A 17,953-nucleotide genomic window follows, 5' to 3' on the forward strand; every position below is an offset into this window, starting at 1 on the left:
CAAAAAAAAAAAAAAAAAACAATATTTTTCAAATTCTGCTATATAACATTCCCCAAAAAAAATTAAAAGTCAATTTTTTTTTCATCATTTTAGGCCAATTTGTATTCTGCTACATATTTTTGGTAAAAAAAAAAATCGTATTTTGATTGGTTTGCACAAAAGTTACCGCGTCTGCAATCTAGGGGAAGATCTATGTCATTTTTATTTATATTTTTGCTAGTAATGGCGACGATCTGCGATTTTTAGTGGGACTGCAACATTGCGGCGGACTGATTGGACCCCTAACTGACATTTTTTACACTTTTGGAGGGACCAGTGACATTACTGCAGTAATCAGTGCTAAAAATATTCACTGTTACTGTAATAATGACACTGAGAGGGAAGGGGCTAACCTAGGGGTGATCAAAGGCATAGGTGTGCGCAGCCTATTGCATTAGGATGTGCACCCCAAAGCTCAAACACACACGCCTTTCTCTGCAGCCTCAGCTGCACTGGACAGTGAATGAATGGGAAGTGCTCTGTGCTGAGCAGCTTCCTGTTCCTTCACAAACTGAAGCATAGTATACCTAGTTGTGTTCACAATGTTCATTTGGAAAAAGGAAGGCACCAGTAAATTACATATTTACTAGCCCCTTTCCCCACTCTCCATCCTGCAGCGTAGTGATTAGGGTGTGCCCAGGCACACCTGGCACACCCTCTGCACACGCCTATGATCAAAGGGTTAATTGTGAGCCTAGGGGGTGTTTTCTAACTGTGGAGGGAGGGAGGGACTTGTGACATGATCATAGAGACCTGTGTTCCTATATAGAAGGATCACAGGCGCTCCGGGATCATTTTACAGAGAACAACGAATGGTCAGCTGTGTTTACAACAGCTGACCGTCCTCCCTCAGTGGGGAGCGATCGTGGGTGCCCGGCGGCAATCGGTGCTGCCGGTCCCGTGGATCGGCATCCCTTCTGCCTAGTTGGGGTGAGGGCGTGCCGCAGGCGCGCGCTCGCACCCAGGAGCGCTCCCACGAATCGCCATAAGGGTAAAGCAATTCGCACAGCCGAGCCAGCCCGCCGCAGTATATATGCAGCGGGCGGTCGGCAAGTGGTTAAAAAATAATATTTTTTTTCTATTTTGGGCCAGTTTCCTTTAATAAAGAAAAAAAATTTAGGAGATATAAATTACCATTTACCACCAAATGAAAGCCCAATTTGTCCTGAAAAAAACGCAGTATAATCCCCCTGGATACACAAAGTAGTTGTGATGATATGTACAGTTTTACTAACACATGTCAAAGTTGCAAAATTGTGCTTAGGCATTTAGATTTGATTTCCCCCTAGGCTTGAAGGGGTCAACATCATGGAACCAGGTCTCTGGCTGTATATACATGAGATCTGGCGCGACGTCATCGAGGGCTGGCTGCAAAACCAGGAGAAGACCGTGGCCTCCAGATGACGTAGAAAAGAAAGGTGGCTTCTGGGGATTATATAGAACAAACATAGGCTGCAGTGTCATGTGAATGACTGAGGGGGCGCTGTGCTCATCACATCACTGTAATCACAGCCCTGATTGGACTCAGCATGTGTTCTTGGGTGGTCATAAAACAAACTTCATCACTCTGATTGTATTCAGAACTGCCATAGAGGAGAACAATGTGTCTGTGTCTAATGCCCCGTACACACGTACCGATCGTCGGCCGAACGATCGGCCGTCTTTTGTCCAGGGCTGTCGTGTCTGTTGAAAACTGCAAAAGACTGCACATGAATTTTGTCGGCCAACAGCAGCCGACTGCAGAAGTGATGTCATGTGATGGTTAACTTTCCGTGTGTTTTGTCTTTTCTGAGCATGCCCAGTCTTGCAAATCTGCTGATTGTCGGCCGAATTCTGTTCTGACTGGCGAACAATCGGCCGTTCTGGTGTTGGCCTACAAAAATTTTAAAGCATGCACATCAGATTCTTTTCGGCCGAAAGTGCGCTGTCGGCTGTCGGAAGCATCATACTAACAAGCCTACAATCGGCCGATCGGTCGTCGGCCGAATATTTACGGCCGACAATCAGTACGTGTGTACGGGCCTTAACCAGCTTTATTGTGGACCCAGCATTGCTATAAATTTTCATGTGAGGTGCTAGATTGTAAGCTCTAACGAGCAGGGCCCTCTAAGTCCTCCTGTATTGAATTGTATTGTAACTGTATTGTCTTCCCTCACATTGTAAAGCTCTGTGCAAACTGTTGGCGCTATATAAATCCTGAATAATAATAATAATAATGCAAGCTAAGTTATGTGTCATTGAAACCCTGACAATGCCTTCATCTACTTTTCTCTCCAGAAGGACGGTAACATCTTTGTTCAGGCATCATCCAGGGACACCATTTAATTCCGGGACTGGGAGACCCAGAGCTGACACAATCGGATAAACCCATGTGCCTGTGCAGTTGTTGGCGTTCACAAAATATTTTATACAGATCAGCCTCTTGCTGCATCCCTCACCTTGATACAAAGTCACAATCTTGCAGTCTGATCAATGGGGGAGGGGAGACTGAGGAAATGCTTCCTCCTGCCTGCAGCAGAATCATGACAATATCTAAACCTAGGCAAAGTCCCTGAGTTGAGCTCAAGGATGGCTTTAAAAAAAAAAAAAAAAAAAAAAGTGGAGCTTTTCTGAAATATGATACTGTCTCTGTATATTGTGACATGTCAGGAATTTATTATGGTTGACAGTAAAGTTACAAACAGATCCCTGAGAGTCAGTGGTAGTCATGCTGTATCTGTGCTCCCCACACTGTTGACGGCTATGCAAGAGTACCTCCTCATTTTCTTAAGGCCCAACTCTACTTCACCCGTCTTATCCTCACCCCTACCCTGCACCCATACTTAACATTTATCTGTCATGAGGCTGGTCCTCTCCTGCTCTGGCATCATTGATGGGCAGTCAGTGCTCTACACAGTGCTTAGTACACAAGGTAAAAAAGCCCAAACGATGTCCCTTTCCCCCCGTAGCAGCACAGGTTGCAAGTCCTGCCTTTTATGCGTGTTCCTCCTGTCGAAGTGCCCAAGGCAACGGCTTCTTCTGCCTTCCACTCAGCCCCAACCTGGCTGTGTATATCAGCCTATAGATGCAATTTGCAGATTTTTATGTAAACCATGTAACATTCAGTGTTACTTTTCAGCCCAGGCAAGTCCCCACCTCCCAAACTGATCCCGGACAAGCCCCCACCTCCCCAACTGATCCCGGACAAGCCCCCACCTCCCCAACTGATCCCGGACAAGCCCCCACCTCCCCAACTAATCCCGGACAAGCCCCCACCTCCCCAACTGATACCGGACAAGCCCCCACCTCCCCAACTGATCCCGGACAAGCCCCCACCTCCCCAACTAATCCCGGACAAGCCCCCACCTCCCCAACTGATCCCGGACAAGCCCCCACCTCCCAAACTAATCCCGGACAAGCCCCCACCTCCCAAACGGATCCCGGACAAGTCCACGCCTCCCATCCTTCAATCACCTGTCTGACCAAACCACACCCATTGGGAGAAGCAGCACGTTTATTGAAAGAAAAGCATACAAAACACGGGGTAAAGGTCTGTACATTATGTGCCCCCACAAAAAAGGAAAGAAAAGGGGGCAACCAGCCTGAATCATCTGCCCCAGGCAGGGGTTAATACAGGGTTCAAGAAGAGGAAAGAAGCCTGCCCGTGTATATACAAGAGATTCCTCCCAGCCGTAAAGCGGACCTGTATTCTCACTAGTGAGGGGGACCTCTATTTATTATCTTAGAAAAGAATGATGTGTTACTGGGAGCATGTAGGGGGGCAGCCAGAGAGAAGACTATCCAAAACTCTCTTTAGAAAATTTATGCAGGAAATATTTAGGTAGCTTTAGAAGCACAGAAAAGCGTTAGCTGGTGGTGACAGGTCCACTTTAGCGGCAGGGGTGCCGGGGGTGCAGAAAGGTGAAATGGAGTTATGAGGAAGTGTAGGAGGGATATGATGGGATCTGTACATTTAGCCCAGCATCTATCAGGGGAATGAGTGGGGAAGGGGATTCTTCTAACAGTGCAGTAGATCTCTAGCAACTAAAGGGTTAAAAAGTAATGCTTGGCCATAGCGGTGGAAGGGTTAATGGGTAATGTGGTGGGAGGTCAGCGCTGCAATTCTCTCTAGCGGGGCAGCAGCGGCATCTCTGCTCCACCATCCGCTGCCGACCAGACTGGCGGAGGAAAATGTTAATGAGATGATGGCAGAGAAGCCATCGCGGTGGAGGGAGAGGAAGGGTTAATGACGGTATGCTCTGCGGTGAATAGGGTGTTGGCGGTTAGGACAGTCCTCATCCGGTGCCGTCAGGAGAGGGGCTGATTGGGGATGGCGTTTCTCCGGCTGGGGTGCTGGCGGGTGACGGTGCGGGGGTAGTCAGGCCTGGCGTCCGCTCACTGTCCAGGGACGGAGATGGGGTCTTGGACTCGGTCTGTTCCGGTGCCCTCAGGCGTTTCATCATGGTGGTCACCCGCACAGCTTTCTGTAAAGAGAAATGAGGAAATATGAGGCACCTTACTTAGCTGAGACCCTAATCACAGCAGGAAAAACTGGCAAAGTTCTATCAAAATGCAAAAACATTCAAAAACTTTCATACAAAAATGTCGTAAATGGGGAAGAGCATGGTACATCGTGTGCCCAGAAATTGGGAATACATCATAACCACTTCCCGCCCAGCCTATAGCTAAAGGACAGCTGAGCAGGACTCTCGTCGATCCTGGTGGACGTTAAATGATGTCCTCCCGGATGGGGCTGCGATTGGCCCAGTCACAGCCATATGATCACTGTGACCAATCACAGCTAGTAACACAACTGTACACCATGGATGGCTTGAAAGGAAGCCATCCATTGTGTACAATTGTGTTACTAGCTGTGATTGGTCACAGTGTTCATTTGGTGCAGACTGGGCCAATCACAGCCCATCTGTGCCATGTGATCAGCTGGGGCCAATTGCAGCTAATCACAGCAAAACAAACTGAATGAATTTGTTTTATTTAAATAAAATGCTTGCTTATATCAATGTATTTCACTGCTATAAGCAAACATAATGTGTAAAAAAAATCCCGACCACTTCCCCAGAGTAGTACAATATTACTATGGTAATATTATATTGCTCTGGTCAAAGTGTATATATATATATATATATATATATATATATATATATATATATATATATATATATGTGAACCTTATTTAACCTCCCTGGCGGTATGATTATGTCAGGAAGTATGTACCAAAAGCGGTAAAGTTTTTTGCATGGAAATTTGGCGTTATGTATTATAGGCCTAACATTCTTAGTAATTACTGACTTAAACCTGACCAAAACAAGACTCTAGTAGACATCCCAGATGTGATAAATTTGAAACACAAAAGCATTAATTATAATCTAATCAATAATATAATTTTATTATATAATATATAATATAATATATATATATAATATTATATAATAAAATTATATTATTGATTAGATTATAATTCATGCGTTATATATTATATATATATATATATATATATATATATATATATATATATGTGTGTGTGTGTGTGTGTGTGTATATATATATATATATATATATATATACATATATATATATATATATATAATATATAACACATGAATTATAATCTAATCAATAATATAATTTTATTATATAATATATAATATAATATATATATATAATATTATATAATAAAATTATATTATTGATTAGATTACAATTCATGCGTTATATATTATATATATATATATATATATGTGTGTGTGTGTGTGTGTGTGTGTATATATGTATATATATATATATATATACATATATATATATATATATAATATGAATGTTATGTGTTTGTGTTTTGTGCAACATTTGAATTTCCCTCCCAGTTCCGCTCCCATGCACCATTGCTGCTGCAGGGAACGGAACTAGGAAGTGATCAGAGCGGCGGATTAGCGGCGGGGATCTCAGACGGCTGGCGATCACAGCAATGGGAGATCATCACTGGATCGCCAGGAGAAGGTAAGGGACAGCGCTGCACGCTCTGCACATCTACCCCGAGCGTGACTCGGGGATACCGATAATAGCATGGAAAATCCACCCCGAGTCACGCTCGGGGATACCGCTAAGGCGGTTAAGAAACTCAATACTAAATAAAAAATAAATAAAAAAATATAATTTTTTTTTTTTCGTACTGTCACCAGTCAGTGTCCCTGATCACCGCCATACCAGTTCTATGATGACGCTTTACTGCACTGGTGACCGTATGTTAAAAAAAAACATTTTCTTTTTAATTTATTTATTTTCCAACAAATTATGACCAAAAAATTACAACACGCCATGCCTCTTACAAAATACCTTGAACTGTCTACATTCCAAAAAACGGTAATTTGGGGGATATTTGTACTGTCAACATTTTTAGGCCTCAAGAAATGTCAGTAGATCAGGATTGATCAATTTTCAGATATATATCCCATAGCTTGTTTACTCTATAACTTTCCTACAGACTAAATAATAAACATCGATTTGGGTTATTTTCACCAAAGAAATGTAACAGAACACATTTTGGGCTAAATTTATAAAAAAATGATTATTTATTTGCAAAAGCAGAAAGGAAGAATAACGTTCTTTTTTTTTTTCAACATTTTCAGTCATTTTTAGTTTATTTAGCAAAAAACAAAAACCCAGCAGTGATTAAGTCCCGGTTCACACATATGCGATGCGGAGACTCTGGTTATCCACTATGGGTTCCCGCATCGCACTCAACTCGCAGGCAGTTCACATTGCCATATGCAAATTGCTGGGCGGTGTCAATACAAAGGTAACGACACTCCCAGATCAGTTTCGCATATCACAGTGCGAGCTGTCAGTTCGGACATGAATCGGATCGCATAGGTGTGAACACCCATGCGATCCCATTCTGGTGCGGACCAAAAAAAGGGTCCTGTGCGAGTTTGGTCCGAATGCGATGTGAATTCAGCCATACAATCTGTATGGCTGAATTTGCAATGCACAGACATCACATGTGATTTGCAGAGCAGTGAGCTTCGAATCACATGCGATGTCTGACTTTGCATATGTGTGAACCGGCACTAAAGCCATTTCTGTGTTTAATAAAAGTCAGAAGCTACAAAAAGTGTATCTGCTGACTTTTAATAAACACGCACTCACCTGTCCCATGGTCCATCGATACGGCCGCCTGAGGCCTCGCTCCCCTCTCTCACTTCGCCCCGGCACCAGAATCACTAGTGTGGTCCTCTCCCCGGTGCGGACTAACCGCGCATGCGCGAGTGGCACTGCGCATCCTATATGGCCGGGCAATCTTCTGAGACCTGTGACATGTCCCAGAAGATTGCAAGGAGGGAGGGGGAGAGAAGAACTCTTGCTTGAGCCGCCTAGGTGGCCTGAGCAGAAGTGGGAGCGGCTACCTGTCAAAACTAGGTACCCGCCCCCTCCCCCTACAAATGTGGCATGTCAGGGGGTTAGGAGTAGAAGTTCCACTTTTGGGTGGAACTCCACTCTAAATATCATCAAAAGAAAGCTCTAGTTGTGTGATCTAAATCATAAAAGTTTCATTTGGGTACACTGTTGCATGACCGCGCAACTGTCATTCAAATGCAACAGTGCTGAAAATTGGCCTGAGCAGGAAGGGGGTAAAAGTGCCCGGTATTGAAGTGGTTAACTGTAGCAGCCAAGATGGCCACCTCTGACCTTGGGTGCAAAAGGGCCTTGTCCCAGCATTGTAACCAAGGGACTCTCTTTGTACAAAGACCTATGTATTGCCTAAGCTCCTCGGCTCCATCTGGTGGTCGTAATGTGTTTTTTTTTTTTTTTTTTTTACTACTGCCCATAAAAAAAGAGCATTGAACACAGTGTGCCCAGAAATTGGGAATACATCTTAAGCAAATCATTGTTGTTGCTCATGGCAACTAAGCAGGGCCAGGCCGAGGGCTAGGCAGAAGAGATGTCCATCTTGGCTGCTTCAGTTGGAGGGTGGTACACAGAGGCGTAACTAGAACCTTCAGGGCCCCGGAGCAAGAAACCATGAAACCTGCCCGGGGCCTTTCCCTTCAAGCCTGGGGCTCTTCCCACTGATCCTGGGGCCCTTTGCTCTCATTGTGGGGCCCTTTATTGCGGTCCTTTCACAAGTTCTGCAGTGGGCCCCCTTCCTGCCATCTTGGGGCCTCCCCACGGTGGTGGAATGCCATTACCCGGTTGCAAGTGTGACCTTTGCGATCCTTGAAGTTCACCCACTGAATTGGTATTTTAATTGTATTATTTTTTATCATTTTTTTTTTACAATGTCACTGACTATGACTCTGTCCTTTCAAAAAAGGAAGGAGCTGGTAAATTACATATTTACCGACCCCTTCCTGGTTCTCTATTGTAACACATCCACCGCAGCAGCCGGCAGTAGAGGGAAGGGAGCACAGGAAGGGGGGGACCAGGGGAGCACACAGGGGCCCAGAGACAGCAGAACACAAGTGAACTGGATAGGAGGAGTCTCCTCCATTTTCCTCCCGCAGCTACAGGAGGAAAAAGGAGGACAGTGATTTCTCTACATGCTGCCCTTGCCACCCCTCCTATCCAGGTGTACAGGGGAGCCTCACAGGCTCCCTGGAGCATGGGGCCCGGTTGCAATTGCACCCCCTGCAACCCCTGTAGTTATGCCCCTGGTGGTACAAAGGGGGGAGCACCTATGGGTGTTACTTGACCTTGTCCCAGCACTGTAACCAAGGGACTGATTTTCGCTTTTGTTTTTTTTTTTTTTAATTGCATAGCATTGGGCAAGCAAATCTGCATCATTCTCTGTGAAATGGGAAAAAAATAATGTTCTTTAGGCTATTTTCTCTTCTGAACGAATGCTCTTCCATTATGGGGCAGTAGTAAAATACTGCATTATGGCCACTAGATGGAGCCGAGGTGCACAGGAAATACATATACGTCTTGGTAACAAGAGATACAATATAACAGATCTAGAGAACACTGGAGGGAATTAGCAAATAAATGTAACTGTTGGTACATGATTACCTTGTATCTTTTGTTACAAACATATCTATTTCCTATGCTCCCCAGCTCCATCTAGTGGTAAAAATACTGTATTTTACTACTGCCCTTAGTGGAAGAACAAGAAATACAATGTAATCATGTACCAATGTTTACATTTATTTTTTAATTCCCTCCAGTGGTCTCTAAAATTGTTACATTTTATCTCCTTGTAGAAAGAACAAATCATTGTTGTCACCCATGGCTACCAAGCAGTGCCTGGATAAGGTCACTCAGCACCCAGGGCAAAGATGTAAAATTGCGCCCCTCTGCCAAGTGGAGTCCCCCTTTCAATCAGGTGTCCCCAGTAGAGTCCCCCTTTCAATCAGGTTTCCCCATGCTCCTGAGTTGTTGCCCCCCCCCCTTTCCTTCTTGTACTGGGAGATATTATTCCTCGCTCTGGTCATGGCTGTGCTCTCTCTCCCCCTCCTCCTCATAAGCTCATGCCATGCTTGCATATAATGAAGGGGGGGGGGGTGCAATTTGGCATCTTTGCCCTGGGCACTGGATGATCTTGTCCCGACACTGTAGTAACAATAATCCTGTATATAGTATTAATTCATGTCTATTTCTGATAGCCCCTCCCTCCCCCCACATACTCATCATTATAAATTGCGCAGACAAAGGCAGCTTATAAAACATTAACGAGATTCCTGAGATGACACTGATCACACATAATCATATCCAGTACAAAAGTCTTCCGTTTTTCCATTAAAAACTTTGCTGGATTTGAATCTCTCATCCGAACGTCTGCGGCGAGGGCTCGTGAAATATGCATCAAACCGCCGCGCTGAATCTCTTAAATATTACAAAGACGATAAGCAGAACTTGACTTTCTTCTCATGTGAAAATCATGAACCCCCCCAACGCGGGAGAATAATGAAATCAAATCCCAATAAAACGGCAACAATGCCAACACGAAAATGCTAATCGGGCCGCGAATACGCCGGGTTCATGCGGCGAGGTGACACAATCGCGGCGCGCCTCCACTAATCGCACGCGGCTGATGTTAATGTATGTGTGTATTTATCGCTAAACCGATTACGGGGCCTCACCTTCCTCTCGGTATATAAATCACACCGGAATTAGCGCCGCGGGTCTCGGACGCGTAGGTATCTGGTTAACCGTTGGTGTCCCGGCTGTACGGCGTGCTGTGTGAGGCTGGATTAGCGATAATTACTCATTACATTGGAGGGATTTGAGGGCCCGGATAGCGGCAGCTGCTTCTTTGGACAGCTGCGGGACTTTAACGCCGTGAGAGGCGGATGTGCGCCTTTGGCTTAAAATTTCCACTGTCTGGAGATCTCCAAAAATAATTTTGTATCTTTTATGCGACTTTGTTTTATATTGAGTAATGAAGCTTGGATTAAAGTGGACCTGTCATCAGGAATACCACTTGCCGTCCTCCTAACTGTAAACGCACATCATGTTTTTGATGTAAACCTTTTCATGCTGGCGCCTCCCGGCCCTTTAACCACTTCAATACCGGGCACTTTCCCCCCTTCCTGCCCAGGCCAATTTTCAGCTTTCAGCGCTGTCACACTTTGAATGACAACTGCACAGTCATGCAACACTGTATCCATATGAAGTTTTTATCATTTTCTTCACACAAATAGAGCTTTTTTTTGGTGGTATTTATTAGGGATAGACCGATTATTGGCAAGACCAATATATCGGGGGCCGATATGCACTTTTCTCGATATATTGTATCGGCCCCGGAACTGGCCGATATTTTTGTGACGTCATTCTGCCTTCTTAGGCCGCCTCCCTCGCCTTGGACAGCCTTGTCTGGTGTTGGGACTAGTCTCGCGGGAGTGTATCACAGCCATACACCCACCCACAGCAGCCAGGTGCCAGCCAGCCACGCACATCCACAGGCCCTGTACCAGCCAGCGACAGGCACTGTACCAGCCACCCACAGGCCCTGTACCAGCCAGCCAGCCACCCACAGACCCTGTACCAGCCAGCCAGCCACCCATAGGCCCTGTACCAGCCAGCCACAGGCACTGTACCAGCCAACTGCCCACAGGCCCTTTACCAGCCAGCCACCCATAGCCCCTGGCCAGCCAGCCACCCACAGCTCCTGTGCCAGCCAGCCACCTACCACAGGGTGCCAGCCAGCTACCCACCACAGGGTGCCAGCCAGCCAGCCAGCCATCCACCACAGGGTGCCAGACAGCCAGCCATCCACCACAGGGTGCCAGACAGCCAGCCATCCACCACAGGGTGCCAGACAGCCAGCCACCCACCACAGGGTGCCAGCCAGCCCGCTACCACAGGGTTCCAGCCAGCCATTAAGCATTAAACAAAAATTAACATGTTCAGTACCAGATTTGTGTCACAAATTGTCTTTATTTTTCAAAACTTTAAATGTACAAAATATCAGCCGATACCGATACATTGTGACCAAAATATTGGTATCGGTATCGGCCCTGAAAAAACCATATCAGTCTATCCCTAGTATTTATTCACCGCTTAGTTTTTTATTTTTTGCTACACAAAAAAAACAAATATGACCAGAAATTAAAAAAAAAAAAATGTTTTCTTAGTTTCTGTCAGAAAATATTGTAAATAAGTAATTTTTCTCCTTCACTGATGTGAGCTGATGAGGCTGCATTGATGGGCACTGATAGGCTTCACTAATGGACACTGACAGGATGCAATGATGGGCACTGATAGGGTGGCCCTGATGAGGAGGCACTAATATTTAGCACTGTTTGAACGACCACTATTTTATTCTCTAGGGTCTCTGCCCAAAAAAAAATATATAATGTTTGGGGGTTTTAACTAATTTACTAGAAAAAAATATTTTTACTGATATTTACCAAACAACAAATGTCAGAACAAGGCCTGGTCTTAACCACTTACCGCATATCGACGTATATTTACGTCTGCAGATTTTGCGGGGGTATACCGGAGTGATGCCTCTAGCTAGAGGCACCATCCCGGTACCGTGGTTAACAGCCAACGGTCAGCTTTCCGTCGGTAAGGACCGATGCGGCTCGGGAGCTGCTCGATCGTTACCTGTGTGAGCGGGAGGGGACGTCCCCCCCTCCCGCCGCCTTCCGTGACTTTGCTCGGGGCTCCCGTCCCACCGGGAGCCCCGAGCACCCAGCCGGTACATCCGCCGGCTGGATGGAGTCCCGATCAATGCCGGAAACGGCTTTGATCGGGTCTCCGATGACGTAACCCGGAGGCGGCGTCCATGACGTCAATTCCTGGTTACTGTGCTGCAAAAAGCGGCAAATTTAAAAAACGGCTGTATGCAAAAACGCAGTTTTCGGCGTTTTGCATACATGGAAGTGTAGTGGAGGGGTCTAGGTTCTTTTAGACCCTCGATCCTTCCATTAAGAGTACCTGTCATATTGGTGTCACAAGGGATGTTTACATTGTTTGTGACAGCAATAAAAGTGATCAGATTTTTTTTTTTTAAAAAAAACCTGTAATAAAGTTAAAAAAAATAAAATAAATAGGAAAAAAAAAAAAATTAGCCGCCCCCGTCACCGTTAGCTCGCGCACAAAAAAAAACGTATACGGAAGTCGAGCCGCGAATGAAATCGCTGTTCAAACCACACATGTGAGGTGTCGCCGCGATCGCCAGAGCGTGGGCAATAATTAAAAAAAAAGAGCTACACTCTAACTCTAAACTGGTAACCGTTAAATAAATCTAAAGCGTCGCCTATTGAGATCTCTATTGACCGTAGTTTGTCGCCATCCCACGGGGGGGGCGCAATTTTAAACCGTAACATGTTGGGTATCTATTTACTCGGCGTGACATCATCTTTCACAATATACAAAAAAAATGGGCTAACTTTACTGTTTAGTATTTTTTAAATGCAGTGAAATGAGATTTTTCAAAATTTTTCCAAAAAAATGGCGTTTTAAAGACCGCTGCGCAAATACCGCGTGACAAAAAATATTGCAATGACCGACATTTTATTCTCCAGAGTCTTTGCTAAAAAAATATATATAATGTTTGGGGATTCTAAGTAGTTTTTTAGGAAAAAATACTGGTTTCAACTTGTGAACAAAAAGTGTCCGAAATAGGGCTGGGGCTTAAGCGGTTAAAGTGGTTATCGGGGACACTCATTCCAGCCGCTGCTTTACGATGCAGCAATTGGTGCATGGCGGGGTGACAGCAGTACCGATGCACCAATCACATCACACTGTTCATTTTTTTTTTTTTTTATGATCTTTATTATAACGTCACACAGTGACATTTTATTAAGTTCTATTGGCCGCCACAAGGTGCAAGGCAGCGGATTGTCTCCCACTGTGCTTAAAAAAGTACTGTATGCTGTACTTTTTTTCAGCGCACACCACCGCAATGCATTGGGGTGAACGAGTAGGAGACAAGGCATTTAGCTTTGTCTTACAGTAGGACTGCGGTGTGACCGCGCTGGAATAGCCACCCAATGCAGACCTATCACACCTAGTGTGAATGGGCCCTACAAGGATTTTTTTGGGGTGGTGCTAAACTTGAGAGGATTGTTAGGTCCCAATGATGTGGAGAAAGGCAGATTTGGTAACATCGGTATTGGGGGTAGGCACAGATGTGTGCGGTCAATGAGACATAATGAGGCAACTATCTCCGGCGGCACTGAGAGTGTGCATACTATACACTCCATCCTCACTGCAGCTCTATAACGTTGCCCAGGGCAGTGTTACTAACTAGCTTAGCCACACTGTAAAACCCCCAAGCTGCCTGCATCCTAGCAACCAACAATGCACAGCATCATTGGTTGCCTAGGAAGCTGGTGGCTTTGCCACATTGTAACAACCCCAAGCTGTCAGCATCCTAGCAACCAACAACACACAGCATCATTGGTTGCTAGGAAGCTGGTCATTGGGCCACACTGTAAAAACCCCAAGCTGCCTGCATTCTAGCAACCAACAACGCACAGAATTATTGGTTGTTAGGAAGCTGGTGGCTGGCCGCACAGTAACAACCCCAAACTGCCGGCATCCTAGCAATCCTAGCAACCAACAATGCGCACAGCATCATTGGTTGCTAGGAAGCTGGTGGCTGGGCCACACAGTAACAACCCCAAGCTGCCGGCATACTAGCAACCAACAACAAACAGCATCATTGGATGCTAGGAAGCTGGTGGCTGGGCCAAACTGTAACAACCCCAAGCTGCCTGCATCCTAGCAACCAACAACGAATAGCATAATCGGTTGCTAGGAAGCTGGTAGCTATGTGACAGAATATTTGGTTGATGTGCCTGAATCCTAGGAACCACGAAGGGACAGCAAACACGGAATGGCATCCAGGGGTCGTAAGGGTGATCGAACCATTGGTGGGTGGCAAAAACAGTCATCCAAGTTGACAATTAACCTAGGTTGCTCTCAATTTTGGGTTTCCCTTTTACCTACTGAGGAACTTTTGGGTGAAGAAGAAAAGGAGTGTGAAAATTATGAATCGAGGTGGTTGGGTGCTAATGATCTTTAATTATCAGTGGAAATCCAACACATTTTAGATGTAGCAGGACCTTCCTTCTAAAAAGAAGCTAAAGCTTCTATTAAACGAGTAATTAGTTTCCAGTACACAACACTAATATTGATACATAGAATTAATATACATTGCTCAAAAAAAATAAAGGAACACTTTGAAAACACATAAAATCTGAATAGGGAAAAAGCTCATGCTGGATATCTATACTGGTATGGACTGGATAATGTGTTAGGATCTATACTGGTATGGACTGGATAATGTGTTAGGATCTATACTGGTATGGACTGGGTAATGTGTCAGGATCTATACTGGTACGGACTGGGTAATGTGTTAGGATCTATACTGGTATGGACTGGGTAATGTGTTAGGATCTATACTGGTATGGACTGGATAATGTGTTAGGATCTATACTGGTATGGGCTGGGTAATGTGTTAGGATCTATACTGGTATGGACTGGATAATGTGTTAGGATCTATACTGGTATGGGCTGGGTAATGTGTTAGGATCTATACTGGTATGGACTGGGTAATGTGTCAGGATCTATACTGGTACGGACTGGGTAATGTGTTAGGATCTATACTGGTATGGACTGGGTAATGTGTTAGGATCTATACTGGTATGGACTGAGTAATGTGTTAGGGATCTATACAGGTATGGACTGGATCATGTGTTAGGATCTATACTGGTATGGGCTGGGTAATTTGTTAGGATCTATACTGGTATGGACTGGGTAATGTGTTAGGGATCTATACTGGTATGGACTGGGTAATGTGTTAGGATCTGTACTGGTATGGGCTGGGTAATGTGTTAGGATCTATGCTGGTATTGACTGGGTAATGTGTTTGGATCTATACTGGTATGGACAGGGTAATGTGTTAGGATCTATACTGGCATGGGCTGGGTAATGTGTTAGGATCTATACTGGTATTGACTGGGTAATGTGTTAGGATCTATACTGGTATGGACTGGGTAATGTGTTAGGATCTATACTGGTATGGACTGGGTAATGTGTTGGGATCTATACTGGTATGGACTGGGTAATGTGTTAGGATCTATACTGGTATTGACTGGGTAATGTGTTAGGATCTATACTGGTATGGACTGGGTAATGTGTTAGGATCTATACTGGTATGGACTGGGTAATGTGTTAGGATCTATACTGGTATGGACTGGGTAATGTGTTGGGATCTATACTGGTATGGACTGGGTAATGTGTTAGGATCTCTACTGGTATGGACTGGGTAATGTGCTAGGATCTATACTGGTATGGACTGGGTAATGTGTTAGGATCTATACTGGTATGGACTGGGTAATGTGTTAGGAAGGAAAGGATGTCACATCATTTGATGGAAATTAAAATTATCACCCTACAGAGGGCTGAATTCAAACACCCCCCTAAAAATCAAAGTGAAAAATGATGCAGCAGGCGAGTCCATTTTGCTAAAATCTCATTGCAGCAACTCAGAATGGTCCTCAGTAGTTTGTATGGTCCCCACATGGTTGTATGCATGCCTGACAACATCGGGGCATGCTCCTAATGAGACGACAGGTGGAGTCCTGGGGTATTTCCTCCCAGATCTGGACCAGGGCCTCACTGAGCTCCTGAACAGACTGAGGTGCAACCTGGCGGCGTCGGATGGAACAAAACATAATGTCCCAGAGGTGTTCTATTGGATTTAGATCAGGCGAGTGTGGGGGCCATCCAATGGTATCAATTCCTTCATCCTCCAGGAACTGGCTACATACTCTCACCACATGAGGCCGGGCATTGTCGTGCACCAGGAGGAACCCAGGACCCACTGCACCAGCGTAGGGTCTGACAATGGGTCCAAGGATTTCATCCCGATACCTAATGGCAGTTAGGGTGCCATTGTCTAGCCTGTAGAGGTCTGTGCGTCCCTCCATGGATTTGCCTCCCCAGACCATCACTGACCACCACCAAACCGGTCATGCTGAACGTCAGCATAACGTTCTCCACAACTTCTCCAGACCCTTTCACGTCTGTCACATGTGCTCAGGGTGAACCTGCTCTCATCTGTGAAAAGCACAGGGCGCCAGTGGTGGAGCTGCCAATTCTGGTGTTCAATGACAAATGCCAATCGAGCTCCACGGTGCCGGGCAGTGAGCACAGCGCCCAGTAGAGGACGTCGGGCCCTCAGGCCACCCTCATAAAGTCTGTTTCTGATTGTTTGGTCAGAGGAATACATTTAACATAGAATGAATACAATTATTACCTTCCATTTGGCTTTAGCGAAGTTCTTCTCAATTTGCGCACACACTCCGTCCTTGATGTTTTTATCGGATGCTGCATTCCCTGAAATCCTGAAACACATCAATGTCATTGTGGCTTCCATGTGCACTGGAGGAGGCCATACTGTGGGTGGAGCTAATACTTAGTAAATTATCATAAATAATGCGGTGGTGTCACCAGGTCTAGGAGAACAGACTGGCTGCACTAGGCTGACAGGGTACATTGTGGGCTCAATTCACAAAGCTAACACACCAGGATACAAAGATTAATATCCGTCATGCACCGTTCCTTAATTTAGACCATTATAACAGCAATATATAAAGTGACCACTTCAATGATTACACCCAATGAAGAAGAAAGCGTCAGTGTATCATGCTGTAGCTACATTAACAGATTAACAATAATAATGATAGAAGTGCAAACCTTAGAGGCACACTGGCCTACAAAGAAGAAGAGGCGGGGTGCCTCCAATACTTGCACTTACAGTGCCTTGAAAAAGTATTCACACCCCTTGAAAGTTTCCAATTTTGTCATGTTACAATCAAAAATGTAAATGTATTTTATTGGGATTTTATGTGATAGACCGACACAAAGTGGCCATAATTGTGAAGTGGAAGAAAATGATAAATTGTTTTCTAAATTTGTTACAAATAAATATATGAAAAGTGTGGCGTGCATTTGTATTCACCCCCCGGAGTCAATACTTTGTAGAACCGCCTTTTCCTGCAATGACAGCTGGGGATGTCTCTACCAGCTTTGCACATCTAGAGAGGGACATTTTTGCCCATTCATCTTTGCAAAATAGCCCAACCTCTGTCAGATTGGATGAAGAACGTCTGTGAACAGCATTTTTAAAGTCTTGCCACAGATTCTCAATTGGATTTAGGTCTGGACTGTGACGGGGCCATTCTAACACATGAATATGCTTTGATGTAAACCATTCCATTTTAGCTCTGACTGGATGTTTCCGGTCATTGTCCTGCTGGAAGGTGAACCTCCACCCCAGTCTCAAGTCTTTTGCAGACTCTAACAGGTTTTCTTCTAAGATTGCCCTGTATTTGGCTCCATTCATCTTCCCATCAACTCTGACCAGCTTCCCTGTCCCTGCTGAAGAAAACATCCCCACAACTTGATGCTGCCACCACCATGTTTCACAGTGAGGATGGTGTGTTCAGGGTTATGTGCAGTA

The 17,953-nt window shown here is 45.0% G+C and overlaps 1 protein-coding gene across 1 annotated transcript in view; it reads right to left on the reverse strand.

Annotated features, from left to right (window-relative positions):
• Positions 1-3,520: 3,520 nt before the first annotated feature.
• CAMKV (CaM kinase like vesicle associated) overlaps positions 3,521-17,953 on the reverse strand; it is a 174,122-nt gene continuing 159,689 nt past the window's right edge. Inside the window, exons 10-11 of the mRNA XM_082265293.1 lie at positions 16,748-16,835; positions 3,521-4,502 (exon numbers count right to left, since the gene is read on the reverse strand). Coding sequence (XP_082121419.1) covers positions 4,314-4,502; positions 16,748-16,835 — 277 coding nt within the window. The 3' untranslated portion in view covers positions 3,521-4,313. The remainder of the gene's footprint in view (positions 4,503-16,747; positions 16,836-17,953) is intronic.

The sequence above is a fragment of the Pelophylax lessonae genome (genome assembly GCF_965119305.1).
Source record: "Pelophylax lessonae genome assembly, chromosome: 8".
Lineage (NCBI taxonomy): Eukaryota > Metazoa > Chordata > Amphibia > Anura > Ranidae > Pelophylax > Pelophylax lessonae.